General features: G+C 48.2%; 9 protein-coding genes across 9 annotated transcripts; 3 read left to right on the top strand and 6 right to left on the bottom strand.

Moving 5' to 3' along the window:
- Positions 1–2,729: 2,729 nt before the first annotated feature.
- EDB91DRAFT_784285 (uncharacterized protein) lies at positions 2,730–4,259 on the top strand. The gene is made up of 4 exons (XM_041328393.1): positions 2,730–3,224; positions 3,272–3,362; positions 3,418–3,755; positions 3,809–4,259. Exons 1-4 carry the CDS (start codon positions 2,844–2,846, stop codon positions 4,088–4,090), a joined length of 1,092 nt encoding a protein of 363 aa, XP_041173100.1. The 5' UTR covers positions 2,730–2,843; the 3' UTR covers positions 4,091–4,259.
- Position 4,260: 1 nt separating this feature from the next.
- On the bottom strand, positions 4,261–6,648 carry EDB91DRAFT_784275 (major facilitator superfamily domain-containing protein). Its single transcript, XM_041328392.1, has 11 exons — positions 6,172–6,648; positions 6,037–6,117; positions 5,765–5,984; positions 5,704–5,713; positions 5,631–5,647; positions 5,362–5,578; positions 5,101–5,311; positions 4,860–5,044; positions 4,739–4,799; positions 4,577–4,690; positions 4,261–4,518 (listed from the first exon to the last, which is right to left on the bottom strand). Exons 1-11 carry the CDS (start codon positions 6,438–6,440, stop codon positions 4,437–4,439), a joined length of 1,467 nt encoding a protein of 488 aa, XP_041173099.1. The 5' UTR covers positions 6,441–6,648; the 3' UTR covers positions 4,261–4,436.
- Positions 6,649–8,127: 1,479 nt separating this feature from the next.
- EDB91DRAFT_1059422 (uncharacterized protein) lies at positions 8,128–9,250 on the top strand (the record flags this gene model as incomplete). Its single annotated transcript, XM_041314244.1, has 2 exons — positions 8,128–8,329; positions 8,733–9,250. Coding segments are annotated over 2 exons (720 nt in total), but the record flags the coding sequence as incomplete, so codon positions are not given.
- Positions 9,251–9,719: 469 nt separating this feature from the next.
- Positions 9,720–11,738, bottom strand: EDB91DRAFT_1239087 (major facilitator superfamily domain-containing protein; the record flags this gene model as incomplete). The annotated part of the gene is made up of 10 exons (XM_041321807.1): positions 9,720–9,792; positions 9,852–9,965; positions 10,022–10,082; positions 10,145–10,332; positions 10,392–10,602; positions 10,654–10,870; positions 10,927–10,943; positions 11,057–11,280; positions 11,315–11,416; positions 11,470–11,738. The coding sequence occupies 10 exons, from the start codon at positions 11,736–11,738 to the stop codon at positions 9,720–9,722; spliced, it is 1,476 nt and encodes a 491-aa protein (XP_041173097.1).
- A 1,100-nt stretch (positions 11,739–12,838) lies between these two features.
- EDB91DRAFT_1309967 (uncharacterized protein) lies at positions 12,839–14,700 on the bottom strand (the record flags this gene model as incomplete). Its single annotated transcript, XM_041325086.1, has 5 exons — positions 12,839–13,081; positions 13,132–13,318; positions 13,372–13,472; positions 13,532–13,842; positions 13,877–14,700. The coding sequence occupies 5 exons, from the start codon at positions 14,698–14,700 to the stop codon at positions 12,960–12,962; spliced, it is 1,545 nt and encodes a 514-aa protein (XP_041173096.1). The 3' UTR covers positions 12,839–12,959.
- Positions 14,701–16,253: 1,553 nt separating this feature from the next.
- Positions 16,254–20,211, bottom strand: EDB91DRAFT_1338828 (CHAT domain-containing protein; the record flags this gene model as incomplete). The annotated part of the gene is made up of 10 exons (XM_041325637.1): positions 16,254–17,250; positions 17,278–17,473; positions 17,507–17,870; positions 18,110–18,207; positions 18,254–18,428; positions 18,682–19,227; positions 19,259–19,356; positions 19,404–19,543; positions 19,601–19,751; positions 19,809–20,211. 10 exons carry the CDS (start codon positions 20,209–20,211, stop codon positions 16,254–16,256), a joined length of 3,168 nt encoding a protein of 1,055 aa, XP_041173095.1.
- A 1,444-nt stretch (positions 20,212–21,655) lies between these two features.
- On the bottom strand, positions 21,656–23,025 carry EDB91DRAFT_1338827 (uncharacterized protein; the record flags this gene model as incomplete). The annotated part of the gene is made up of 6 exons (XM_041325636.1): positions 22,879–23,025; positions 22,815–22,836; positions 22,626–22,780; positions 22,448–22,473; positions 21,956–22,136; positions 21,656–21,880 (listed from the first exon to the last, which is right to left on the bottom strand). Exons 1-6 carry the CDS (start codon positions 22,963–22,965, stop codon positions 21,656–21,658), a joined length of 696 nt encoding a protein of 231 aa, XP_041173094.1. The 5' UTR covers positions 22,966–23,025.
- An 845-nt stretch (positions 23,026–23,870) lies between these two features.
- EDB91DRAFT_784018 (uncharacterized protein) lies at positions 23,871–24,830 on the bottom strand. Its single transcript, XM_041328391.1, has 2 exons — positions 24,440–24,830; positions 23,871–24,390 (listed from the first exon to the last, which is right to left on the bottom strand). The coding sequence occupies exons 1-2, from the start codon at positions 24,709–24,711 to the stop codon at positions 24,054–24,056; spliced, it is 609 nt and encodes a 202-aa protein (XP_041173093.1). The 5' UTR covers positions 24,712–24,830; the 3' UTR covers positions 23,871–24,053.
- A 766-nt stretch (positions 24,831–25,596) lies between these two features.
- On the top strand, positions 25,597–27,315 carry EDB91DRAFT_1330497 (uncharacterized protein; the record flags this gene model as incomplete). The annotated part of the gene is made up of 5 exons (XM_041325357.1): positions 25,597–25,906; positions 26,359–26,767; positions 26,847–26,927; positions 26,948–27,040; positions 27,072–27,315. 5 exons carry the CDS (start codon positions 25,597–25,599, stop codon positions 27,313–27,315), a joined length of 1,137 nt encoding a protein of 378 aa, XP_041173092.1.
- Between the last annotated feature and the right edge of the window lie 259 nt (positions 27,316–27,574).

Raw genomic sequence — 27,574 nt, 5'->3', positions numbered from 1 at the left:
TGCCCAAATCGTCCCACCCCTTCCCCCATACCGTTCTCCCTTACTTTATAGACGAGTCCAAGCCCATTGTGCCTTCGGCACAGGAAGCAAGCAGAGCATTTCATGCTCTGCTGGAGGCACCAAAGGTGCCTTGCCTCACTGTGTCTACATATTATTTAATTTTGTGAAATAAATAAATTCTTACATCTTACATTTAAAAAATATTATATAGTTTTGTTTTAGCTATGGGATGTTGCACAAACAGTTTGACTGAAGGTTACCTGGGACACAGGCTTGCAATCCCGTGGCCTCGTGCCTCGGCCAGCAGGATCGTGTCCCGTGTCCCGTGTCCCATTGTCCCATTGTCCTGTGTCCCATTGTCATGTCCTCCCATCTCCCATCCTCCTATTGTCCTCCCATTATCCTCCCATCATCTTGTCCTCCTGTAGTCTTGTCCTCTTATCCTCTCATCCTCTCATTGTCCTCCCGTCCCCCTGTCATCCTCCCATCCTCCCATCTCCCTATTCACCCCATTTCTCCATTCTCTATCTTCCCATTCCCATGTTTACCCATTGCCCATTTTTCCCATCTTTATATTTTTGCATTTTTGCATTTTCACACTTTCACATTTTCGCATTTTCGCATTTTTCATATTTTTCTATTTGCTTGGTGTTCTTTTTCTATCCTATTGTGGCTACATTTATATGTATACACAATTACAGTACATATACATCATTGTTGTTGGAGCCACCTGCCAAATCAGTCAACCCTTACATACTAACGGACGAAGGTTTGCGCAAAATTCAAACTCCGCTTGACAGAACCACATGGCATTCCCTTTTTCAGCGCTCCAAGGGAGAAGGGATTCAAACAACCGACGCAACCGACGCAACCGAAACAACCGACACTGCCGACACCATGTGGGCTACGCGAAAATGCCCAAATCCTCCCACATTCCCCCCCTCCCTTCTCCCTTACTTTTTAAGACTAGCCCAAGCCCGTTGTGCCTTCGGCACAGGAAGCAAGCAGAGCACTTTGTGCTCTGCTGGAGGCACCTTCGGTGCCTTGTCTCACTGTGTCTACATATTATTTAATTATAACAAATCAATAATTTCTTACATTATATAGTTTTGTTTTAGTTATGGGATGTTGCACAAACAGTTTGACTGAAGGTTACCTGGGACACTGGCTTGCGATCCCGTGGCCTCGTGCCTCGGCCAGCGGGATGCAAGCCAGTGTCCCAGGTAACCTTCAGTCAAACTGTTTGTGTCTTGCTACTGACTCATGCCTTTCCCCTCAATTCTCCCATCTCTCATCTCCCATCTCCTGTGTCCTGTGTCCTGTTGTCCTGTTGTCCCATGTCCCATGTCCCACTGTCCCGTGTCCCATGTCCCATTGTCCTGTGTCCCATTGTCCCATGACCCGTGTCCTGTGACCTATTGTCCCATGTCCCGTTGTCCTATGACCTGTGTCACGTGACCTGTTGTCCTGTGTCCTATTGTCCTGTGTCCTGTTGTCCCATGACCTGTGTCCCATGACCTGTTGTCCCGTGTCCTATTGTCCTGTGTCCCGTTGTCCCATCTCCCATTGTCCCGTGTCCTGTTGTCCCATGTCCTGTGTCCCATTGTCCCATGTCTTGTTGTCCTCTTGTCCTCCTCTGGTCCTCTCATCCTCTCATTGTCCTCCCATCCCCCTGTCATCCTCCCATCCTCCCATCTCCCTATTCACCCCATTTCTCCATTCTCCATCCTCCCATTCTCCTGTTTACCCATTGCCAATTTTGCCATCTTTATATTTTCGCATTTTTGCATTTTCACATTTTGGCATTTTGCATTTTGCATTTTTCACATTTTTCTACTTGCTTGGTGTTCTCTTTTCTCTTTTCCCCACAACAATCCCAAAATCCCTTGTTGTCCTTCAATTTTTTACTATTTATTATGTATTCACAGTTGCAGTACATATAAAATTCATTGTTGTTGTGCAAAATGAAGGGCCAGTGAGCACCTGCCAATCCCATTGTGGCTCAATTTTTACAAATTCCCAATTTTGGACAGTGAGCTCGTATAGTAAGGGACAATGGTTTTCGCAAATTTAAACTCCGCTTGACAGAACCACATGGGATCCCTTTTTCAGCAACCTTAGCGAAATAAGCATTCCAAGCGGCTTGTAACCGAAAAAACCGACGCTGGCGACACCATGTGCGCTACGCGGAATACCCGTCTCCCACCCCTTCCCCCACACCCTTCTCCCTTACTTTTTAAGATCTCCCTTACTTTATAGATTTATTTATTATTATTATAGATTCGCCAATATACGCAAAAAATAAAATGAGCGAAATAAAATGTAATCGAGTGGTGCTAATATTATGTAATAAGTCGTCATGAACCCAAGTCAGGAACCTTACTGATAGAGCACGTCATGTATAATTATAACGTTCTTGACTCTTTACCCCCATGATCAGTTTCTAGTTCTCAGAGTCGTCCATAGACTCGTCTGAGGCCACAGTTATCATCGCACTTTGCAGCAGAATTGCATGTATACATCCGAGTTCTGCTGGCATCGTCGACATGACAATATACGAGGGGCTTCTCCCGGTTATAACAGGAATGTTTCCATGAAGGCAACATGAATGCATCAAACGAGCGTCGGTCTATGATTTTGCCAGATGGAACCGTGGGTCATTGGATGTGCCGCTTGGGCCAAGAACAAGTCGGCGTTAATTACTGGTACTCTCGAGCGCAACCTTTGAAATTCTGCCACGACCAAGTTCGAATTCGTCGGTCTTCGCTCATGTTTCTCTTGGGCTCCTTCTTCGAGTTTCTCTATCAATAACCACCACCCAAGGCTACATAACCCCGTATGTCATGTCCTACACACCTGATGAGTCCCCCGCTCAGCTCTATGCCGAGAAAACATGGCTGGCTGGTAGCATCATGACCGGCGCCGGCTATGGCGTTGTCCTCGCCCTTTTCTGGCTCTGTCTGCGATCCTTATGGCACCGTACGCGAGTAAAAGACGCAGATTACACTAGAAATTGCTTTTTTATCGTCTATGTCTGTGTCATGTTCGCCCTAGGATCATTTTTTATGGGCTCCATCTTCAAATTCACCCAACTCGCCTTCGTAGACGATCGAAACTTTCCAGGTGGCCCCAGTGCATGGGAGGTCGAGATGTTTTCCATCAATGTGGATGAGATTTCGAATGTCTCTTTTGTCCTGGCAGATTGGTGTTCCGCAGCGCTCATGGTGAGTTTTGGTCGAGACGAGTGATGTGTCCCTGCTCACGAGTGTAGGTTTGGCGCTGCGTGATTATATACCGAGATTGCGGAACTTGTCCATGGCCTATCGTCATGATTCTAGGAAGCATGCTCCTCGCATCCTTCGGTAAGTAGTGTACACTTCTACACATTCATGTTCTGCTCAAAATTTCTCTCCTCAGGCCTCGGTATCCTCTTTCTCCTCCAGATCTCATCCCCGTTATCCTCCCCGTACTACGCTGCTGGCACAAATGTGAATTACACCCTCCCGTACGTCTTCCTCGAGCTTGTCATCAATATCATCGTCACCATCCTCATCGTACTGCGCCTATACATCTATCGTCAGCGCATGGCACAGGCTTCATTAGGTTCTGCACACGTAGCAGAGCATACAAATGTCGCGTCCATGATAGTCGAAAGCGCCGCCATCTACTCCATCTTCTCCTTACTGTTCTTGATCCCATTCGCCACGAAAAGCCCTGTTGCAAACGTGTTCTTACAAGTCCTCGGAGAGGTACAAGTGAGTAGTATCATACAAAAATAATTCTCGTTTCGACATCAACTCTGCCACAGCTCATCGCCCCCCTTCTAATTATATACCGCGAGGCCCAAGGGAACGGATGGATCAGCTCTGCATCATCTGCATCATCTTCTAGCAAAAGCGCTATCCGATCAAGAGAACATTCCGACATCCAGTTCACGTCTCAGCATATGTATAACGAGGGCCTCACATCAACTGACCAGAGAGACATGTTCACGATCACCGAGGAGGGTCGTAATATCGACAATGGGGATGACATCATAGAAATTCCGAGGATGCACAAAGATGCATCCGTTCTGCCAGAGGAACTGTGACGATTTGCTTCACCTATCGCGTCTGTATTTGAATCCCATACCCAATGTGTGGCATTGGCCATCGTTTATACCATTAGAGCGTCATGCCTGACACGTTGGAGGTATTTTGTCTCAACATGGAGCAAGATCTGCTCCTGTACGTTATAATACAAGTTTGGTGTTCAAAATATGGAAGACCACAACTAACTATCTTCGTATCGTTGGTTTCGTAGCAGCCTAGGTCAAAACTGGACAACCGCTGGATGGTAGCTAAGTAAGTGTCACGAACGTGTACGCGATGAATCCCAAGTTAAGCTTGATATTCTATCAATGTTCTGAGTCGTCACACGCATGAATACCCAAGAACTCATGGCATTTCATTCCCATGCCCCTCACCTACCCCTTTTACTTTCATGTCATTATCATTCAGCCCCTGATCTCTCCTGATCCTGTACACGACACAGACTTAGCAATCACAAATAGACAAATCAAAGAAGGACCACGCACAAGCCCTCATCCTCGAGCACCGTTGTATCTCTAACACGTAGATAGATCATGGGGAAGGAGAACACCAGACCCGCGGCGACGAGACACCACGTCGAGATGAAGATATTCATGTAGCTGTAGGACCAAAGTTAATCCTCGAACCTCACAATTGATAGTGCTTACGGAAGCTTAATCGCATCCAAACGCCATCCGATAGCAGATCCGGCAGCCTGGATAGAATGGACTATCAAACAAGGATAACGGTTAGAGCTTCACACCGAACGAAAGCATCAGTGGGACGTACAGAACCCCGAGTAAATTGCCAGTTTATTCGTATCATTGCTCATAGCGCCGATGAGCCAGAAACACATCACATGCCACATCGCGTCTAGCAGGCCGTAGAATATCATGAGCCAGATATGTGCTGGGTACCGCGGGTCGTAGATGTCCATTTTTGGCGTCAGGAGCACAGAGCTGCGGGTGTATGTCCTAGACAAGCCGTTAATAAGTGACGGGACAGTCTGATTATGAGAGAGAGTGCGAACTTTTGGTACTCATACGCCCAGATGTGCACGACGAATGCGACAACCAGCAGAATGAACCACCCCGCGAACGCGCGCCCGCGCCTCCGCAGCCACTTTGAATCTAGCACGAATCCAAGCATCACGCTCCCAAAAATCTGTGAAAGCCAGTGCACAAAATTATTGAGCGATCTCGCGCGGATGTTAAAGAGTGCTGCGTTATAGTCGTTGAACTCTGCTCACAGAAGGTCAGGCGTACCAAGCAGGAAGGGTTGGGATACTCACGCCAGGTGTAAAAGTATGCGCTTGCACAGAACAACGGGAAAAGAAGGAGGACCATAGGGTCTGTGACTATCGCGACCCATAAGCCATGGAATTCGGACTTCCACGATGGATGGCGAGGCATGACGACCCTCGTGCCGTCCGTCCGGATCATTTTGGCTGGATCAGCCATCATCATCGGGATCGTCACGCCGACCAGGGTAAGAACCAGGATCCCGATCTGTGAAGTAATGAGTGATAGTAGGCGGTGTAGCCTCGCGGGTAGAACTAACATATGTGCCGTTGCCGACTTGGTAGGATGGCAAGATTAATTAAGATAAAGGTATGATGAAGAAGCTGACTTACCGCCATTGCTCTAACGTGTGGCTGGTAAGCATTAATTCCTATAAGGTTTCATAGTACTTACCGTCGAGTTAAAATTCTGCCCGAGGGACACGGCAGAACCTACGACTGCTCCCAAGCTGAAAATGCCCCAGAAGATACTGATATAGATGCCCTTCTGTGCTTCAGTGCAATAGCTTAGCATCAGCGAGCCTTGAGCGGTCCACAGGAATCCGGCTGTAACACCAAGAAGGGCACCCGAGGTAACAAGAAACCAGCCAGCGTCAGGGTGGATATTGATCACGCTGAATAAGGCATAAGGATGAAGCAGACCGGTCTAAAAAGAAAGGCACTTGCAGATAAGAACTGACATAGAGCGCATAGCCCAATGTTCCAAAGAGCAGAGTGAGCCTAGCACCGATCTTGTTATTGACGGTTCTTCGTACTCTCAGTAAATACTTGGAGGATCATAGGAATGGGAATGAGCGTTACCCGGAGAAGAACGCTGACACAGCGTATGTCGCATAAACTGCGCTATTCGCGTTTGCAGAGGTTGTTGCGTCGACTTGGCCGCCTCCGCCGAGTCCAGTGAGGGCATTAAACATCCCGGGGCATAAGAAGCAGACAAACCCAAGCATAATAATTTGCGTCAAAGGGTGATAGTAAATAGCACGCAAGCCTTTGGGTCGTTCGTACACAGAGATAGAATCATTATCATGACTGGTCGAGCCGCTACCTTTCTCCTCGGAAGAGCTGGACATGGTAAAGAGAGGAAAAGGTCCTCGGTGGAGACATGACGGGTGGATTCGTCCTACTACTTATACATTGATATGCAAGCAGACAGGGCACGGGACGTGCTTGCCAAGGTGGGATTGAACAGTGATCTCTCACCTGCTCCGCTGCATCATGGGAGAAGTGGTTTAATAATAGGTCAGTGGGACCTTAGTGTATTCGTATCAATTCTTGCAAACGGAAATCTGGACGATAAGGATCGACATATACTAGACGTGTGCATTTTTAAAGACGTGCCTAGAAAATACATTCAGCAACGGGCATCCGCAGAGGTGGCGACCTCGTTTTCGAGGGCGTCTTTCTGAGGGAAAGGAACGAAAACACTTACTAAAAGCAGAAAGTGTAACGCTGCCAGCACCCCCGACGCAGTAAGGGCATTGGACCAGATGAAAACTTTCACTGGTGGTGAGTCAACCTATACCAATATTAGCATAGACAGAAGAGTAAGGCAAGCAAAGAGAAGTAAAGAAGGGAAGAAACGTTTTGTCGTCCGAAAGATCTTCGATATAGCCTGGTTCTACGTGTCTTTTAGCGCACTCAGTGTTGAACTCCAACCTACATGCGTTCAGAAGAGGGTCCACAGTGCTGATCTGCCTTGTTCAAGTTGGCCAGGTCGTACGGGGATTATCAACATAGCGAGGATTCCTTGCCAGAATCCGCTGGCCTGCACAACCTGACGTGTTCGATATCTTCGCCATTGGAACTAAGGATATGTAACATATACGTTCGAGTTGATGTTAACAAAGAGACAAATCATGACGTCGGGATTGGAAGTCTGAGCACTGCCACTGGACTACTTCAATGCTGCATCTATCATAGCATATGTGGCACCGTGACTCCCATTCGATCACTACACCTTGGCATCGACTATCGTAGGCTAATACTGTGTTTTCTGCTGGTTAGATGGTTTTTGGATTACTTCACTGAATGTCAGTTCTGGGATCAACCAGAGGGTGCGCCAACTCCATGAGATTCTACCGTAAGGCCGTTTTTTCGGCACTTTTGATCACGCAGGGTTAGGAGGAATTAGGAGAGTTTGGATACGGTTTAGGAGGTGAGCGGCTTGTTCCAAACGTCGACATACAACGTCTAAACCTCAAGGCACTCAGCAACACTTACACTTCTCTACGACATGCTCGAGTACCTCGTTCAAGTGGTCCAGGCCGCATTTACTACTCATATACTAAAATCAACCAGTACAAGGAAGGCTCCCAAAACCTGTCATGCGCGAATAATAGAACCTTGTGGCGCATCGTCTCTGGCTGCGCTTTGACCCTTTTCGTGTGCATGTACAGTGCCATTCACCTCAATATCCCAAGCCCTAAGGACAGCCCCGTTCGTGTTGTATGGCGACAATTTGGGATCATGGTAATAGCAATAGCTTTTCCTGATTTGATCGTCGTATAGGCTATGCGCCAGTGGGTCAGCGCTCGTCGTGTTACAAGAGAGTTGAAGGACTCGGGGTTATGCAGTGTTCATCCTTCCAAGGAGCAACCTGAAAGTGAGTCATTGTACCGCTTGGTTTTCTACCTTCCCCACATATTGGGAACAGGTCCTATGGCACATCAGTTCCGTCGTCAGAATCTGTGCAGATTTGCTGTATCTCCTTTTGGGCATCGTCGAGGATTATTTGGAGGATGAAAAACTCGATGATGTCTGACACTTTTCGCGTGTATCTACAGCGCCATTTACCCCAATATTCCGAGTCCTAAGGACAGCCTTGCTCGTATCCTACGGCGGGGATTTGGCATCATGGTGACGGCATTAATCGCTCCCGAACTCCTTGTTACCTGGGCTATGCGCCAGTGGCTCAGCGCTCGTCTTGTTACGAAGCAGTTCAAGGACTCGGGGTATTTCAGTGTTCGTCATGCGCAATAGCAGTCTGAAAGTGAGTCTTTCTCCCTAACATCTGGATATGGTCATTGGGCAACTCACCATGTACGTGCGTAGATAACGAGCGTGCAGCAGTACCTGTAGAACAACTTGAATATGAAGGTGAATCCAATGTTCTATCCCAAATGGCAAACATGTTTAGTTATGGCTCACCTGTTTTTCAAGATCGTGACAGCACTCAGCTTCTTGTAGCACCTGCTGGAGGTGAACCATCTATACTTGTGTTTCGTCAGCAAAAATGGGGAAGCTCGTGCTCTTGCGAGGCCATTCAAAAAGTTAGTTAAGGCTTCTGTTTCAGAACAATCTGACGGTAAGCTCAATTCATCCTTTCAAACCATACCTGACATTTGACTCACGTGCATCCTTAGATTATACGTGGACTCAGACGCACAGCTTCTTTGTGCTGATGGGCGGTCTCATGCTTTATGTGGACGGGAAACCCTACCATATACTTCAGCCTGAACAGATTCTCGAGCTGATACGTGCCAAGCATATTGATGCTCCTACCCTAACGGCAAAGCAGATCAACGACCGGAGCAAAGGCAATGTAATATCGAAAGGACTGATCATCGTTCAGGTGGCCTGGTTTATTCTGCAGCTAATCTCCCGCACCATTTGTCATCTCGACACCACCAAGCTTGAAACGGGAACGCTCGCTTTTGCGGTTCTCAATTTCCTCACCTATGCTGTGTGGTGGAATAAGCCTCTCGATGTACAATGTCCTTATCCAGTGTATTGTAAGTCGACCGAGTCAAAGCCAGAGGACTCCATTATAGAGCATGTGTCTGCCTCGATCAATTCTACCGCTGCTGATCATGTCTGTACTAGTGACCCTGCATGGGAGGCTTCGGTTTTTTTGCACCCCTCGACTCATTTCTCGAATTGATGGGTTGGGATGACAATCCCACATTTCGAATCCTCCAAGTTCCAACATTTGATGGCAGCAATCATACTAGGAGGGTCGGATGCGTTCGTCCTTACGTCGGCTGGATTGCTTATGGCAACCATATTTGGCGGTATCGATTGTGTCGCTTGTTTTTTTGCGTTCCCTACATGCCCCTTCCTTTCGTTCTGATTAGGGAGAGTAGTGTTGATCTCATAGCTACAGTCTTCACGGTTAGTATGGCGTGTGACGACGTACAGCGCGCACCGATCCTAAGTTTGATCAATCATGCTTCAACTTGTCTGCAACTAGACAGGGAATTCAGCTCTGAAGTACTAATACCTCTCTGCCACTATCACACCCGAGGAAAAAATAACCTCATACTCCTGGATGTATTCCAAGATATAAATGTGCGCAGCCTAATTATCCGAGTTTTCTGAATGGTCATACAAGCATGAACACTAAACAGGGCTCATGGCATTTCGTTCCCGCTCTCCTCAACCATCCCTTTTGTCTTCATATCATTGATCTGATCTCTTTGCATCCTGTACATGTCACAAAAAATTAGCAACCGCAGATATATGAAGAAAGAAGAGTCGCGTACAAGCCCTCGTCTTCGAGCATAGTTGTATCTCTGATGCGTAGGTAGATCATAGGGAAGGCGAATACAAGACCCGCGACGACCAGACACCATGTTGAGAGGAAGATGTTCATGTAGCTGTAAGACAGGTTAACTTTCAAGCCTCATCAATTGATCGAGTTACTAGGGCTTACGGAAGCCCGATTGCATCCATCCGCCATACGCCAGCAGCTCCAGCGCTCTGGACGGAGTGATCTGTGAAATGAATAGACGGTCAGACATTACATACCAGACGAAGGGAGAGAGATGAGGCGTACAAAACCCTGAGTAAATAGCCAGCTTATTCGTATCATTGCTCATGGCACCGATGAGCCAGAAACTGGTCGTCTGCCACATCGCGTCGAGCACGCCATATAATATCATAAGCCAGACATGCGCTGGGTATCTTGGGTCGTAAATGTCCATCTTCTGCGAGTCTTGTGGGATGGAGGCGCGGGTATAAGTCCTGGATACACGACCGTTAATAAGTGATATAAAGGTCTATCTATATTGAAGAATGCAAACCTTTGGTAGTAATAGGCCCAGACGTGGACGAGGAATGTCATGACTAGCAGAATACTCCACCCAGTGAATGCGCGCACGCGTCTCCGCAGCCTCCTGGTGTCTAGAATGATTCCGATCATTCCGCTGCCAATGATCTGCGAAAGCCAGTACATGAAATTATTTAGTGATCTCGCGCGGATGTTGAAAAGCGCTGAGTTGTAATCGTTGAACTCTGCTCAAGAAGGTCAGGACGCACAAGGTGTACGAATTAGAAGAGACGCACGCCAAGTGTAAAAGTAATTACTCGCAAAGAACATCGGGAAAAGCAGGAGGATCATGGGGTCTGTGATGATCGCAACCCACAAGCCATAGAATTCAGACTTCCAGGACGGATGGCGAGGCATAACTACTTTCGTGCCGTCTGTGCGGATCATCTTGTCGGGATCGGCCATCAACAGGGGGATCGTCACGCCGAGCAAGGTGAGAACCAATATTCCAACCTGTGCAGTAATTATATTGAGTGATAGCGGCGGTGAAGCGATGTGGGAGGACCGACATATGTGCCATTGCTGACTTGGTAGGATGTCAAGTTTAATCAAGATAGTGGCATGGTGAGGGAGTAGACTTACCGCCGTTGCTCTAAAGCTTCAATGATAAGCGCTTGTGTCAATAATGTATCACAGTACCTACCGTCGAGTGAATATTCTGCCCGAAAGATACTGTGGCTCCTACGACTGCTCCCAAGTTGAAAATGGCCCAGAAGATACTGATAAAGATGCCCTTCTGTGCTTCAGTACAGTAGCTGAGCATCAGCGCGCCCTGTGCAGTCCAGAGGAATGCGGCAGTGACGCCGAGAAGGGCACCCGATGTAACAACAAACCAGCCAGCGCCCGGGTGGATATTGATTGCACTAGTAGGCATAAGGACATCAGTGGAGACATGACCGAAAACGAAAAATAACTTGCAGATAAGAACCGACATAGAGCGCATAGCCCAATGTCCCAAAGAGCAGAGTACGTTTGGCACCGATCTTGTTGTTGACGGTCCTTCATAAGCTCAATAAATCACTGGATGATCATGGGATGAGAATGTGCGTTACCCAGAGAAGAACGCGAAGAACGCGTATGTTGCGTACACCGCACAAGTCGAGTTTGCAGAGGTTGTTGGGTCTACTTGGCCGCCTCCGCCGAGTCCAGTGAGGGCATTGAACATACCAGGGCATAAGAAGCAGACGAAAGCCAGCATAACGATTTGCGTTATAGGGTGATAATACAGCCCGCGCAAGCCTTTTGGTCGTTCGTACACCGACACAGAATCATTGTCATGGCTGGTCGAGCCGCTCCCTTTCTCGTCGGCAGAGCTGGACATAATACAGAGACGTGGAAACGCTCCACGGTGAAGCCATAACGCGTGGATGTATTCCTACTTATATGCCGTCTGGCAGACGGGCACGAGACGCGCTCGCCAAGGCGGGTGTCAAACTTCGGAAGCCCCGCACCGTGAATTCTCACCTACTCTGCTCTATCAGATCCATAGCAGAAGCGATTTAATAATAGGTCACGAATGATGCCTGCGAATGCCAGACAAGGTCGACTATGATAAGATATCGTGTCCCACAAGATTCAAGAAAACGCGCGTACAGCATTAAAGATGTCCCTATCGAACAGACAGTAAAATCTTCGGAAGACCTAATTTACTCCCGCATTCAGCCTGGCGACTGGATGTGATCCATATAGGCAAAAGCGACAGCGAGATAAGTACCTCAAAGAACCAATCAGCCAACCCCTGCCATGGTATACTTAGCTGCGAAATAGAACCGAAGGTTAACGTTCGACTTGAAGCTGGACTCAGATACCATCTTCAAGTTGAACGTTAACCCTCATGGTCTCTGGAGGTGGCAGAAGGCAAAAGTTAGGTGCGACATGCTGTCACGTTATCACAAAAATTTTAGGTCTCGCGCTTGACAGTGGGCACTGTCAACCATGGTGCTGAAATTTGGTATCTGCATGCACACCGACGCGTACGGGCAAGGGGAGAGGCGAAATAATTCACCAAGTCCTACAAACAATCAACCTTCGCAATGTGTACTAACTACCAACTTAGTAGAACTGAAGAAGTAGGAAGAAGTTGATGTTGAGGAATATACTTATCTATTGTTTCACCGCTCATGATAAAGTCCTCCCTACTTAGCTTCGATACCTACTTACATGAGAATCACATTGTGAACCAATCCCTGCAGCGAGGCTGTAGTCGTACAACTAGTAATGTAACTCGTAAAGCAAGAGAAATGCGGGTATCATGTGAGGACGGAAGTGCGAGGAAGGTATGTGGTATCCGGAGATGTTGAAGATCGAGACTATTGACGAAGTAGATCAGAGGTACTTAGATCAGTCCCAAGTATAATCAAGGTGAAAATCATAAGAGCCAGGAAGTGTTTCGCGTGCCTGCTATGATATGAGATAGCATACCGAGCTACCTGCAACGCGGTAGATATATCGTGGAGATCACCAATATCTTGTTCGATGGCGTGGCTGACCGTGTGCACCGTTACTAAATGAATCGTCAGCACGGCTCAAAAAAGATAAATCATCAATTAAGAAATGCCTTTTCAACAGCAGGTACTTCTCCCGAGATGGGTGAATAGGACATGACATCGGTACCAGCATATACACAGTCCATCTTGACATCCGGCAGCGGATGATTACTCGTCCCTGTTCAAGAGCGTCAATACATCATCCTTGCATGAATGGAAATTCGCTACCAGCATGACAATATGGGATTCCGTCTTCCTTGTGACCCCACCACATCACAGGAGACCACTCATCTACAAGATTTGCCAGAGTCTGGAGGTGCCCGTATGTGGCAGGCTGGGGTCCGCGTGGTTGGTGCAGTGCGATGATAGTGAAGACACAGGAAAAAATAAACAGTGCTATACATAAGTTCACGATCTGCAAACATGTGAGGATGTTGTAGCGGCTGTACTCAGACAGTCGATGCAAACCTGGTATACACCCATTTTTGTGTACGATCCCATAACTGTGAATGGGTGGTATTGAATGTCGATTACATACGTGGCCTGGAATGCAATCCCAAACATCCAGTCTACAGCGTTAATGATGTTATTGAAGAAAATCGATAAAAGATAATCGCGAATGACTCACGTAGCACAGGCTTCACGATGAAAAGGACGAGGCCGAGGGGGTTAGTGAGAAACCCCTTCAGCGGGTTCGTCGCCGTGTGAAGTCCTTTCCTTGTTGTTGCACATCTCCATTGCCTTTCATTTTGAATGACGTCCGCGATGAGCTCCGAGCAATGCAGCCCAAGTGTCAACACTCCCTGGATGACTGCTATGTTGACAAATGCCAGAATCCACGTCTGGGCATTGAAACCCTTGGAGGACGTAACACGGTATTCGAGGGCATAAGTTGTTTGCACGTCAGTGAAAAAAAAACGACCACGGTATCGAGGTCGACTGAGGGACCAGGTTTTGTTTGTACATGACAAACGCAGCCCATCCAGCGCATACTACAACGAGCCCCCAAAGAGAAACAACAACTTTCCGGATGCTAGTGTGAGCATGCCACGCCGATGGCTGGGCATCTGACGGCCTCGCTGAACCTCCAGCTATGTACAGGTCGGACACACCACGCATGCACCGGAAAGAAGCAGGAGCCAATTGGGTGTGATAAACCAGAGCAGCGGTGAGGTCGAAGGGTGAGGAGCTCCACGTCAATATTTTGACAGTTTGCATCCCTGCTAATGCGATGGCTATCTGCAGAAGAAGTGCAATGCCCAAAACGAGGAGAGGGAGCCCTACGATGTAAAGAGCCGATGCGGCGAGTGAGACTGAGGTGTAAGATATAATGAGGAGGACAGCCATGAGACCATTGAGGAGGGCACCGTTAGGATTGCGCCATCCATGAGCTGCGGTCAAAAGGCGTAGATTAGTGTTGAAAGTAAGCCGGGACTGTGAGGCCAGCGCTGAGCGCAAGGAGATGCCGTGCACGAAGCCTATAGACTCTGTGCATAACGTGACAATTAAGTTTAGTGCTAGGTTCCGCATCTCTATCTGCAGGTCCGTGGCCGTCGCTTGAATCATACCCGAAGGTCCGCGAGCGGAAATAATGACAGTGCCTGCAATGATGCAACAGCAGCTGACAATACTCGAGCATGCCACTCCAGCAAGGGCATATCTGCGGCTCATCGGACTGCGGTCATAGAAATCAGTTCCAGCCTGAGCAGTGAACTTCGCATTAGATATCGAGTCGAGTGCGTCATGTGCAAGAAGACTGGATGGGTGCCAATCTTGTTCCGTCGGTTGGGAAGACATAAGAGAGGTGTAAAGGAGGGCCAGCACATACTGGGGTCATCGGGTGGATTAAGTACACACTGCGAGACACCGCCTATGTAGTCAACGTTAGATGTACACTGCCTTTAATGATAATGATAACAAGCAAGGACAGACGTGAGGCTGCCAATCATTGACATGCCTCCCACGAACAAGGGACCAACCCGCCTAAAACAGTCTAAGGTACATACTTACCATGACAGTCGCAAACAAATGTCATCTACGCGGGCTGGGCCGAGAAGGGATGAAGACATTGCTACTCAAAAGGAAACTCGTGATTTGCTGATCTGCCAAGTTGAACATGTTCCTACTGGCAACTCACAAGCACTTCAGCTCAACCCATGCTTGAGCTCGCCGTTCGTGTCTGCTTCTACGACTGAACTGATAACGAAGGGTACATATCGAGAGGGGGCCGTTCCTCCGCATTGCCTGTATCTGTAGCCGTAGACTGCCTTTGACGCAGGTAGAAAGGAACTGAACAGATCTCAACGCTTGCGACTAAAGTATTCGTGATGGTCCCCTAGAACAGCCAGCTTACTTGTCAGTCTATATTCATGCTATGGTGCCATATCGTTGTACTTATTCATTGTCAGTGAATGTATTCCTTTGCATACGATGACAGACCTCTTTTAAGCCTCAATTTCTATCATACAGTTCATGTCATGCGCATTGTCAAACAACATCGCAGGTAAGAAATATAACACTCGCCGCGTTGAATACATCCTGATAGCTACACAGTGCAGGGTGTCTGAGCATGTCATTCGACCAGCGGGACGACAGCAGTCTTGATATGATTCGAAGGATGGACGGCACACATCCCTCTGCATCAACAATAGGAATCAATTAAATCATCCGTCGTGAAACAAGTCCTCGTGTCCAGCGGCTTGCTTCGTCTCTTCCAACGGGTGAGTGAGTACTTGAAGTCCGTGTTAACTATCGCTTTGGAAGGCTAAGGCCCCTAGACTCACTGAAATTCTTATCTCCATAAAAGACTCACCAAGGTTCTTGATGAAGCGCATGTCGACACGAAACGCGATCACCCTCGACCTCCACTTCTGCAGCTTCCGTGACAGATGCGTCCCTTCCAACTGGCGAGTACTTCTACCCACCTTCGTGAGTTCCTCGTCATCTACGAGCCTCGTTTTGACATGCACCTGATGTACCCATTCGGCTCCATAGAGTTGGTTCATTGGGACTGACCAGGCTTCTGTCTCGACATTGGTTGCGCTGGGCCGCTGACGGTGCTTATTTGAGGTTCCATTGAGATGCGGCCGAATTGAAGTTTTCAACTAGCACTCAAGTAGAAGATGACGCCACAAACGTTCGAATACACCGGCACTGTCGTCGAGTAACGGATAAAGACGCTAGAACTGAGACAACAACATAGACAATACGAAAAGGAGACAACTAGAGTTGACCTAGAGCATAACAGTATCATGGTAATTTCTGCGCGTAACTTATTTAGAGTACAACATGATGAATGAAAGAGAAATGACTTGTAAATCCGCACCAGATGAAAGCAATATGATATAGCACTACACACCAATATGAACGAACACGATTTTCTGCTCGAGCGGTATTATTTTCTTCACAGTGTCCGTAGCATAGTTGAGTGACGAGGCTGCCCTTGTACAGTCAATGACACCCTCCTTGAACATATTCTCGTAAAAAGCTTCAACAACGTGTTTTGTGACAGCGTCGTCGACCGCCCAAAGAGTGCCAATCACACTCTTGAACCCCGAAAACTGTAGACCAGCTGCGAGATGGATGACTTCGTCGGGCGTCTTTTCATCGCCGACGGCGGTATGACACGCTGATAAGAACGCGAATTCGGCATGCGGCGTGTCATTCTCCATGATGTCGAGTAGTGTGAGGGGTTCATCTCTCATGGAAAAACGTGAATGATAGGGCTGCTGGTGGTCTTGCTTGCCATGACAAGCGAGGTGCACCCAGGTGTTGCGTCGCAAAGCATCCAGTGCACCTGCCCGTGTAGCATCATCGCCAGAGAGAGTGGTGAACTTGGCATTGGGGGGAGTGAGTTTATGGACGAGCTCGAGCTCGCTGTCGACAGCGGCGAGCATTTTACCTTGCCCAGCACCTGGTTGACTCTGCCCAATCGCCACGAAGCACGGTGTCTCCGCACGCATCTTCATCATCTGTCGAGACCTGATCAAAGCCGAAAGTGTGGGCGTGTAAGAGCATATGTAGAGATCCTCAAGGGACGGTTCCATCCCAGAGCGATTTGAATTCTTTCGAAAGGGGTTGGCTGCATGGAGAGGAATGGAGGTGAAGGCTGCCGTGGGACACAGCCATATTCGAGACCGGTCCTGCAATTCCAGGTCATGCTTGAGAACATCAATGATGGGCAGCATGATCTGTTCCCATACTTGCCGCAACAGCGCACGCAAATCCTTTCGCGGTTCTGTTGGGCCCATATCGAGCTGCCAGCCGTATCTCCATGGCAAAGTTATTCTTGCAGCATCTCGAGATACGCGAGAGTGAGAGATGGGAAGGGAACATGGTGCGGCTCCCCTGAAGTCGGGATAATGAGGGCGTCACAAGAGTATTTGCTGGCATTGAGGATGATGACTGGCCCATAGCTGCGCTGCAGCTTGCAGTTCTTCATATGATGGTGGCAGTAGGAAACGCGAAAAACCTTGAATACTGTGAACCTCTGCCACTGCAGCATCCCATTCCTTTGTAAGTCTCCTGTATTCTATTGCTGCCCGGTCAGCAGCAGCACTGTCTGTGCTACCTGCAGAGCCCTGAGCATCAGACAGGCGCTTACTGAGCTCTGAGAGGCTGTGAGCTAGTGGTGGACTTGCGGATGCGAGGTCTTCCAATGGAGTCCTAAGTCGAGAGGCCAGTGACCATTGCTGGCCACGGCCCTGCTCCACGAGTTCAACTGCTCGTTGCAGATCATTACGACGAATGGTGCACGACGCTGCATCTACTGGCAGTGATTGTGCACCATAAAAAGCGGTTGCGGCATCGCGCCGTGAGATAATGGAGGATCGCGTCATCACATGGTTGTCAAAAAGATCCAAGCATGTGTGATATGCTTCGACGACAGATTCGTGCTCATGATCCTCGGCTGCATCAACCCATCTCAAGGCTGTGTGATGCGATTTGGAAAGCCTTGAGTGGGGTGTCTTGATGCCAGTCGGAAGTTCTCCATTGCGAGTAGCAAATCAGCAGGGCTGTCCTGCCCCTTGTAACGAGACAAATAGGCCTTCTGCAGCCGCATATAGCTGAAATGTCTATCTGGATGAAGCGAAGGCAAAGTCGCCAATGTTTGCTGGCAGAGATCAATGGCTTCCTCAACATCTTCATTCTCCTGAGTTTCCGTGAAACGGGAGCAGAGTGCCGAGCTCAAATTGTGAAGATTTACATGGCGTTCTGGATGGTCAAGCTGCCTTAACCGAAGTGATTCGCGGAACAAATTGATGGCCTCATCGAGATCCTCGCTGGTATCTAATTCGTGCATATCTGGTTTTGAGTGTGAGGGCAAGGTTGTTGAGTGTGGGTCACCGACAATTGGATGCCCAGGTGGACAGCAATGTCAGTGCCTCGCGATAGAGGCTGATAGCTCTGTTGATGTCATCAATATTACTGTGTTGCCTCGGAAACGGTCGAGGAGGGCGCTCGCTAAGAGTTGTCCAATGATATATCACGATATTCATGTCCAATAGGGCACAGATGCAGCCCCTCTTCAAACAAAGAGATAGCCTCATCAAGGTCATGAGATTTTCCTTGGTGATGGAAGCGGGACATGAGTGAAAGGGCCTAAGTCGTTCAAGTAGGTATCGCGGTCAGGAATGTCCCTCGGGGAACAGAGAAAGGGCTTCACGACGAAGTTGTATGCTCTCTTCTAGATCATCAATACTGCCGTGTTGGTCGAAGCGTGCTTCAACTGCCTGTGCAAGCTCGCATGAGGGCATCCGGACGGTGTTGATGGCCAACCGGACAGTGCTCGAGCACGATCCGTCGAAGTTGGATGCCTTCGTCGGATGTGTCCCTTGGAAGATTGTTGCATGCCTGAATCACATAATCGACGAGTTTGTCCCCTGCCGTGATGTTACAAAAATAGGTGCCTAGCTCGTGGTAGAGTTGGGCACATTCACGGATTGCAGTGGTGGTTTTTTGATCCTGATGGCGCCAGGCCAGCACTACGGTAAGATGATAAAGAGATAAGGGATGGTCTGGGTGGCCCTGCGGACGCAACGCAAGCGCGTCACGCAATAGAGCGGTAGTAGAGTCAATGTCTGGAAGATCATTTCGAATATAGCCTTGAAGGCGGGCCCATGCGAGGTTGGTAAGAGCGGCAGCGCGGTCGGGATGGCCAACCGGACACTGGTCCAAAACCCACTGGAAATTATTTACGGAACGGTTCAGTTGAGAGGTATGCTGGCTTCTCATGTACTTTCGAAAACGTGCATGGCCTTCATCTGTGCGCCGCGTGATCTCGGAATCGGCGACGGTCTGCAGTTTGTGTTCTGTCAGCGGAGGCTGCAAAGCACGAGAGGGTCATGTCACATACATCAAATAGTCCGATGTCCTCATTTCCGCAAGCGTGCACAGAAACGGCCTTCAGCGTGAGCGTAGGGCAAATATCATCAATTGGCTGGAAGGACAGATCTACGACAAGTTAGTAGATGTGTGTGAATGGGAAGCAGATGACTCACCGAAAGGTTCGTCTCTATGATCGAGGACCTTATGCCACGATGTTTCAAGTGTTCCAACAAGTTCTCCATGCCCTAGCATACGACCGAGCTCAAAGGACGCCCGGATCTCCAGAGATAAACTAGGCGATGCATCTGGTGATCTGCAAATGCACGGTGAGTACTCAAAATGCATCCGCAATGCTCTGTGGAAGGCTTACAAGGTCACGGAATCACCCCAAGCCACAGAATTGTCGGACGATAGGACTCGGACAGCTGAGTTCCAGCGTTTCATCTTGTCGAATTTGATGGCCACGTAAATGCCTGCGGGTATGCGCTTGGAAGGGACGTTGATATTGTGTCCGCCAATGACTGTTGATAGAGCGTGAAGGTCACAAAACAAAAACCAGGTCGTGTGTAATGACGCACCTTGAAGTCTGATATATTGGCCTTCCCAGCTACCACGGCCACGACGCAAACGACGAGCGACACGAGGCATATTGGATGGGCTGAGTGGTGAGACAAGAAGGGGTGTAGGATATGGGGAATGTGGACGAAGTTCAGGTGAGATGGAGAGGAGAAATGGGTGAGGGTTGAGGGCATGTTGCACGTGTATACATTGATAGCTGGCAGGCACGATAGACGCTGGTCCTGAGGCGCTAAGGACTATAAATATAGCACCGACGGCAGCGGGAAAGGCTCTGCCAATGATGAAGTGAGCGATATTGTCGTGGTCAGTCGTCAGGAAAGTAGCCCACGATGGGCCAGGGTAAGCAGTCGGACTGGGCGAATCCGATGAATGTGCCCTGCAATGTTGACCTAGTCTTGCCATTCTCATCTAGTTGCTGAGCACGCAAAACGCTATAAAATCCAATTTATATATTTCATAGCGTAAACAATGCAAATCAAAGCGGGGAATGACATCCAATGCACAGAAAAGTCGATTCATTGTGTACGAGTTCAATTGAGGTGAATGACAGGTCTTGAGCGGGACGATACAATGCGCATATGATGAGTGATTGTGCACTAGCACTAGTACTGTGAATGTGACTTGGAGCAAGAGTCAGAATGGGCGCGAGAACAAGAATTTGAACATAGATATATGATAGTGCCTTAGCCTGTTTGTTGCAAATAGCTTAGTTACGTCTGTTCCTGGGGTGGTGACGAGGATGTACATCGACGCCGACTCCAATCGTGATGGAAGCTTTGGAAGTTATGCTGCAGATCCCAGTGGAGGCAAGGTAAGAGTCGGGTCCAAGTTTGCTATTGCGATACACGGTCAATTTAAAAGGTAAGGGTCTGCATTTGCAGTGGAAGCTGAAAGCCTGTAGCTCGTCATTCCAAGGTAACAACCTAGTGCATCATACAGAAAAGCCCTGCAGGCTTGATTGTGCGAGCACCGTAGACCTTGGTACTTGAGTTGAAGTAGGTGTCTCTCGGTGTTTGCCGAGGATGAACTTTACATTCCTCCACACGAATCTTTAACGTAACTTGGACTTGTGGGGCTTGTGTGGTACTGCGGGGCAGTGACGAGACCCTGTCGCGCGCGCCTCTGTTTGGTGTCGCTCCAACAACAAACAAAAGCGGCTAAATGAGTTTTCCATGAAAATAGCTGCAACGTCGAATACGTCCTACAAGTCAGCGCTTCAGCTCGCGCATATGATCGTGTCTATCATTCATGATCAGTTATTCCGCAACATTGCCATTTGACAGACACACGCCGCCACCAACATGTCTTCTCGTCTTCACGGCCATTAACACCAAGTCCTCCTCAAGACCTTGGTCAAGCCCTCGATAGTGACTCAATACTAATCGGTAACATCTGAAATCACCGTCCTCATTCTCGAAGGTAGCCCACATCCTCATCAATACCTTCCATGTCGAGTTCTTATCGATGCCCCGTCCATATACGAAGAGTCCACGTCTCATGCCATTCTGGTCTCAGCGCTTAACGCATCGACAAGGCAACTGATTCAGGTTCCTACATTGGTGCTTTCCACTCAGCTCATCGTCTATCCGCGTCGCTTGTCACCATTTACATGTCGTTATGGGCGATTTCAGATCTATCAAACTAGAAGGTGGGTCATGGAGTTACTACGTATTCGTGTTATTCACGCTCTATCTATATGCAAAATCTTACCCAGTGCTTCTGCACCTCCGCAGTCCATGCGTGTCCATCGAACTTGACTGAAAAACACACTGTAATGGTGGAGAGAAAGGTGGTATGTGCAACGTCCAATCCCCACACCTCTTCCTCTAACAATCTTCTTTTATTTCTAGCCCAGGTAAACAGAATTTTTATTGGACCGGATACCATCGAATCCAGCATTCCCTATGTCACGGCGCGGTCTCCTCAGTCTTGATATCAACAGAGTCGCATTGAATGCGTTATGTCGGCCATCTGAGTTAATCTGAGCTGCGAGGATCAACATTCTTCTCAACATGTCGAGCACGAGGAGACACATCGAACAGCAGGTATCCACAAAATGTTTTCTGTTAGACTTGAGTTGATATGCAGCGGCTAACCGACGAGATTCTATGAACTCTATTAACCCTCAGTCTCTGCTCCTACCTACCATGTCGAACACGTTCCTACTGGCAACCCGTGAGAAATTCGGCTCAATACATGTTTCTTTCGTGAGCTCATCGTTCGTTTCTACTCCTTCGACTGAAATGATGACGAATGGCACAGATTGAGAGGGAGATGTTTCTCCGCAGCTATCATTCGACCGCGTCCATAGACCGCCTTTGACGCAGCTAGGAAGTAACCGAACAAATCACAACGCTTGCGATTCAAACGTTCGTGGTCGTCTCCTCGAACAGTTAACTCACTTTTCAACCTATATTCATGTTACACCGTTGCTGTATTGTTGTGTCCGTTCATTGTCCGTGGAATGTGCAATCACAAACCTCTTCTAAACTTCAATTTCTATCACCTCATGTCATGCACGCTTGTAACTTGAACAATATCAGAGGGGAGAAATATAACATTCGCAGCATCGAACACATCCTGACAGGTAACTCATAAGTAAGGATGGTGTGGACTACTGACACGACAGTAGTCTTACCATGATTCGGGGCAGTACGCATCGCCCTACATGCGCAAAAAACAGGGATCAACCAACCACCCATCGTGAAACAAGCCCCATTTCCAATGGCTTGTGTCGTTCCTTCCAACGGGTGAGCAAGGTACATGAAGTCCATGTTAAATATCGCTTTGATTAAGGCTAAGGCCCCTAGACTGACTGAAATTCTTGTCCCTGTACAAGATTCGCCGAGGTTCTTGATGAAGCGCATATCGACGTGAAACACGATCATCCTCGGTCTCCGCTCCTGCAACTGCCATGACGAACGCATGCCTTCCAACTCGTGAGTACTTCTACCCGCCTTCCTGAGTTCCTCTACGAGCCCCGTTTTCACATGCACCTGACGCACCCATGTAGCTCCATGCAGTGGCCTATGTCGTACATCATAGCACGTATCACCTTCTGGTCCTTACGGTTACCACTTTACGCAATCTTCCTCCTGACGCGTACAAGGCAGTGTCGTGGACCAGTCTGAGGCTGCACTTGTAGTTCTTCACCATGGTAATTGTTATGTCATTTCATACTTTTGTAGCTGTATTCAAGTAATGTCATTCTTGTGCAAGTGCAATGAATCTGTGGATCGTTTCGAGCGCCATGAATAAACCTAACCAGTCAAAACAGAGGACTACAGTCGTGAGCATGCCTCCACCTCACTCAATCCTACCGCTACTGACCATCCTTTAGCGTCTCTGAAGATGATGACCTCACGGTCATTATTGCACCCTTTGACTCAAATTCTCAACTTGTTGCTAATAAAGGCATCGTATCCTCCACATTACTATGAGTTCTATATTTGATAACATCAAACTATCTCCTGATCGAGTTATCGTGTTTGACGGTGCTGATGAGACGCTACGATTCGTTCAGGAACAGGTTACGCGCACCCTGAGTCTGCGCCCATTAGATGTGACGAAAAGTTAACCCATGAGTGGTAAGTGCGTTGTTACAGTCAAATAGCTATACCTAAAACACTGACCCGCACACTATGTTGTCTTCAACATCTCAGATGCGAGGCTCTTTGAGGAGTTTGATGTTAAAGATCTGGGCGGGGATCTGAGGGTCGAGTCCGAGTGTCGTTAACGAGGAAGGATATAGAATGTGAACAATAAAATAGAGGTGCCTGTGTATGTAGTCACCAAGTGTGCTCAGATGAAAAACGCCAGGTAGAAGAAATTTGAACGCAACCAGAGAATGCGAAATGGAAACCTATTGCGCTACAAGTAACCCACCTAAGCACCAAATACTTCGACATTGAAAGGTTCTCTGTCAACATAGTACCCGTCGTCATAGAAAGTCGGACAATGTGAACCTTTAATCCGCTCAGGCTCCTGCTGATACTGCAGTGTGGCCATGAACCGCAAACGATTTGAGCTTTCGTTACATACCAGACCGCTTTCGCTAGAGCGATGGAGAATACGGAGACACGAGAAAGTCGAAGAAATGGTCTCGGCGGCGGCTTCGGCGTCTGCTACGTCACAGGAGCGCACATCCAATATTCGTAGGGCAGTAGGGCGAAATGACCTGTAGATCGACTGTCGATATTCACAGCGACGGAAGATACCCTGGGACTCTGAGCGACCGATGGTGTCTAGATTGATGAGCTCGGGCAGATCGTGCGCGGCGAGAGCGGACTTGGAAATGCGTCAAGTGAAGGACATGGGTAGGGAGCCGATGGAAACGGTGAATACGACGAGATCAAGGACTTGACACATCTGGAGGTAGGTGTACGTGTCCATTGACGATGAAGCACTGTGCCGACGTAGAAAAGAAGCGCCTTGGACAAGTAGACGAGCGCTGGTGACACCGTAAGAGCAGCCCTCGTACAAAAGGGCAGGTGCACAACAGTGGAAAGGCAAGTGCGAAGCGGCCTTCTCGAATTGAGCCTGAAGATACATAGCGCGAATACCACGGACATTGAGAATCGACTGGGAAAGGGGATTAGGATGGGATACATCGAAAAATAATAGAACTCACCTCGTAGTATACCCTCGCAACCTCTTCATGAATCCTCTTGTTGCACCCTCACATTTTGCCATGAGGTTCATCTGAAGACCCATAAGACAGATCCAATAGCCACCCCGACGACGGTCAACTGCCACCCCCAAGCCATCGCCCAGATGAGACCGATGGTCCAACAATTGCACCACAGTGATCAGCGCATGAGCATCACCACCATCTTCCATAATGACTTGTACGAGTTTGGATCCACCATTCCTGGGACAAGCAAACCAGCTCTTAGAAAACATGGGAGAAAGATGTCGCAGAGGCAGGTGACCCAGCGCATCGCGGAGGTGTCCATATTGAAGAATTTGGAATCGAGAAGAAACCGTCGAGGGCTGCGATGCCGAGGACGAGATCGCCGTGAGAGTTAATCATGGTGGCATCCGATCCGCCAGTAAAGACTAAAACGATAATGTCAGCAACACCCTAAGTTAGATCTGAGAGTTCTGGCGAAGTTTCAGATGCAAAGAACCAAGTAGATTATACTGCGGTGGTAGAACAGATAAGAACGAAAGCAACTACAAACGGGCGAGTAGTAATATTAATCATACGTTGAAGGTCTGCTAGTCCCGGAATCAGGCGGACCGCTCTTTTTAAATTCATCACAGATAAGTCTGGAATGAAAACGCAGGCGTCAGGATGCGGCCTGTTTAGCAGCCAGGACCCGATGAAAACGAGTGATACTTGTGGGTACGGTGGGGTAGACAGCGCAGAGGAGGGCGAGAAGGTCGGGGGTGGGGAAATGTCGGATTGCTCCTGGCCAACGCCTATAGTATGTATTGATGTTTGAGCGTAGATCTATCATCTACATATACGAGAAAGTTCGGGAAGGTATCTGACGAACACAGGAAGATCTCTGCGTGAGGGGCAGTGATCATAATCTAGATAAACAACGTTAACGTACGTGGACAGCCCTTTCGAGATCGAAATGAGGTAAATTTCTGATATCTTACAGCCTCATCGGATTCACCCGCTGCTGCCATGCCGCAAACACCAGGCAAGCCTGTGCTCTCAGTATAGTCTCATTGAAATATGGATCCCCGTAAAATGACGCCCGCCAGCGAAATACTAATAGTGAGCACGGTCGTTCAATACACAGCGTCAAAATATCCTCTCCAAAGCATCCAACAATGCGCTTACTTCTCTCCATCATCCTTTACCTCGTCGGAGTAATCCAAGCCGCACCTACTACGAATACAACAACAACTACTAGTGATGGTTCTGAAGCCTCATCATTCACGAACAGATCCCTATGGAGTATCATCTCCAGCTGCGCTTTGACACTTTTCGCGTGCATTTATAGTGCCATTCATCCCAACATTCCAAGTCCTGAGGACAGCCTCGTTCTTATCCTACGGCGACGACTTGGCATCATGTTAATGGCATTAATCGCTCCCGAACTCATTGTTACCTGGGCTATGCGCCAGTGGCTCAGCGCTCGTCTTGTTACGAAGGAGTTTAAGGACTCGGAGTATTTCAGTGTTCGTCATAAGCAAGAGTAGGTCCGAAAGTGAGTCTTTCTCTCTTACACTCTGGATATTGTCATCGGATGACCGAATGCGTATGTCCTTAGATGACGAGCGTGCAGTAGAGCAACTTGAATTTGAAGGTGAACCCCAAGTTCTATCGCGCATTCCAAACATGTTTCGTTTGGGCTCACCTACTTCTCAAGATCATGACAGCACTCAGCTTCTCGTAGCGCATGATGAAGGTGAACTCTGCACCAGTACTAGTGTTTATTCGGCAACTCATTGTACTCCAGCGTCCACTTCTGGGGGAACTCGTGGTCTTGCGAAGAAGTTGGTTAAGGCTTATGTCTCAAAGCAATCTGAAGGTATGTCCAATTCGCACTCTCAAACCATACCTGATATTTGACTCATTTGCATCATTAGATTATGCATGGACTCGAACGCACAGCTTCTTTTTGCTGATGGGCGGTTTTATGCTGTATGTGGACGGGAAACCCTACCACACACTACTGCCTGATCAGCTTCTCTTGCTGATACGTGACAAGCGTATTGATGCCCCTACCCTAACGGCAAAGCAGATCTGCGACAAGAGCAAAGGAAATGTAATATCCAAAGGATTGATCATCATTCAGGTGGCCTGGTTTATTCTGCAGCTAATCTCCCGCACCATTTATCACCTCGACACCACCAAGCTTGAAACGGGGACGCTCGCTTTTGCGGTTCTCAATTTCCTCACCTATGCTGTGTGGTGGAACAAGCCTCTCGATGTACAATGTCCTCATCCAGTGTACTGGAAGTCGAGCAAGTCCAAACCAGAGGACTACATTAAAGAGTATGTTAGCGCCTCGATCAAATTCTGCCGCTACTGATTATATTTGCCTAGTGTCCCTACAACAGCTGACTTCGACGAGACTGGGGTCTCCTTTCCAGTCTTTTACCCACTTATCGAACTGGTGGGCGGCCGGCGCTTTCCCACATCTCGAATCCTCCGAGTTCCGACATTTGATGGCAGCATCGACCTAGAAGAGTCGCATGGCGACATCGTTCTTGTACTTGCTGGGCTGCTTATTGCAACCATCTTTGGTGGCATCCATTGTATTGCTTGGTTCTTTTCCTTCCCTACATATCAGGAGCAGGTTCCTATGGCACATTAGTGCCGTCGCTATAACTTGCACACCTTGGCTTTGGTTCCTGTTGGTGATAATCTGTGGAGTCCTGAAGCTCGATAACTTGAAGGACACACCAGTTTTCATATTATGTACTATTCTGTACATCCCGGCACGTGCCATCCTCTTGGTACTTATGGTCACCACTTTACGCAATCTTCCTCCTGACGCATACGAGGTGGTGTCGTGGACTAGTCTGATACCGCACTTGTAGTTCTGGCTTACGATACTTGTGATACACTTCTTACTTTTGTAATAATAATCAGGTGTTATTCTCGACGGTGCAAGTATTCATTGGACCCCAAAATAGATTGTGTGTACCATACATTGTGCAAATCTCCGAACTCTACTGTATGTACCGATATGTACAAATCCTCGTTGGATCCAAGTTCGTTAAGCAAGGTAGATCATGCCTCAAGACATAGAGGTAGATCCAAGATGTTTGAGAAGAGAAATATTCAAAATGTACTGGC

This window comes from Suillus paluster (genome assembly GCF_016628075.1).
Source record: "Suillus paluster strain FC165 chromosome Unknown EDB91scaffold_70, whole genome shotgun sequence".
Classification (NCBI taxonomy): domain Eukaryota; kingdom Fungi; phylum Basidiomycota; class Agaricomycetes; order Boletales; family Suillaceae; genus Suillus; species Suillus paluster.
The sequence above is the reverse complement of the archived record's forward strand: the minus strand, read 5'-3'. Positions and strand labels throughout refer to the sequence as shown.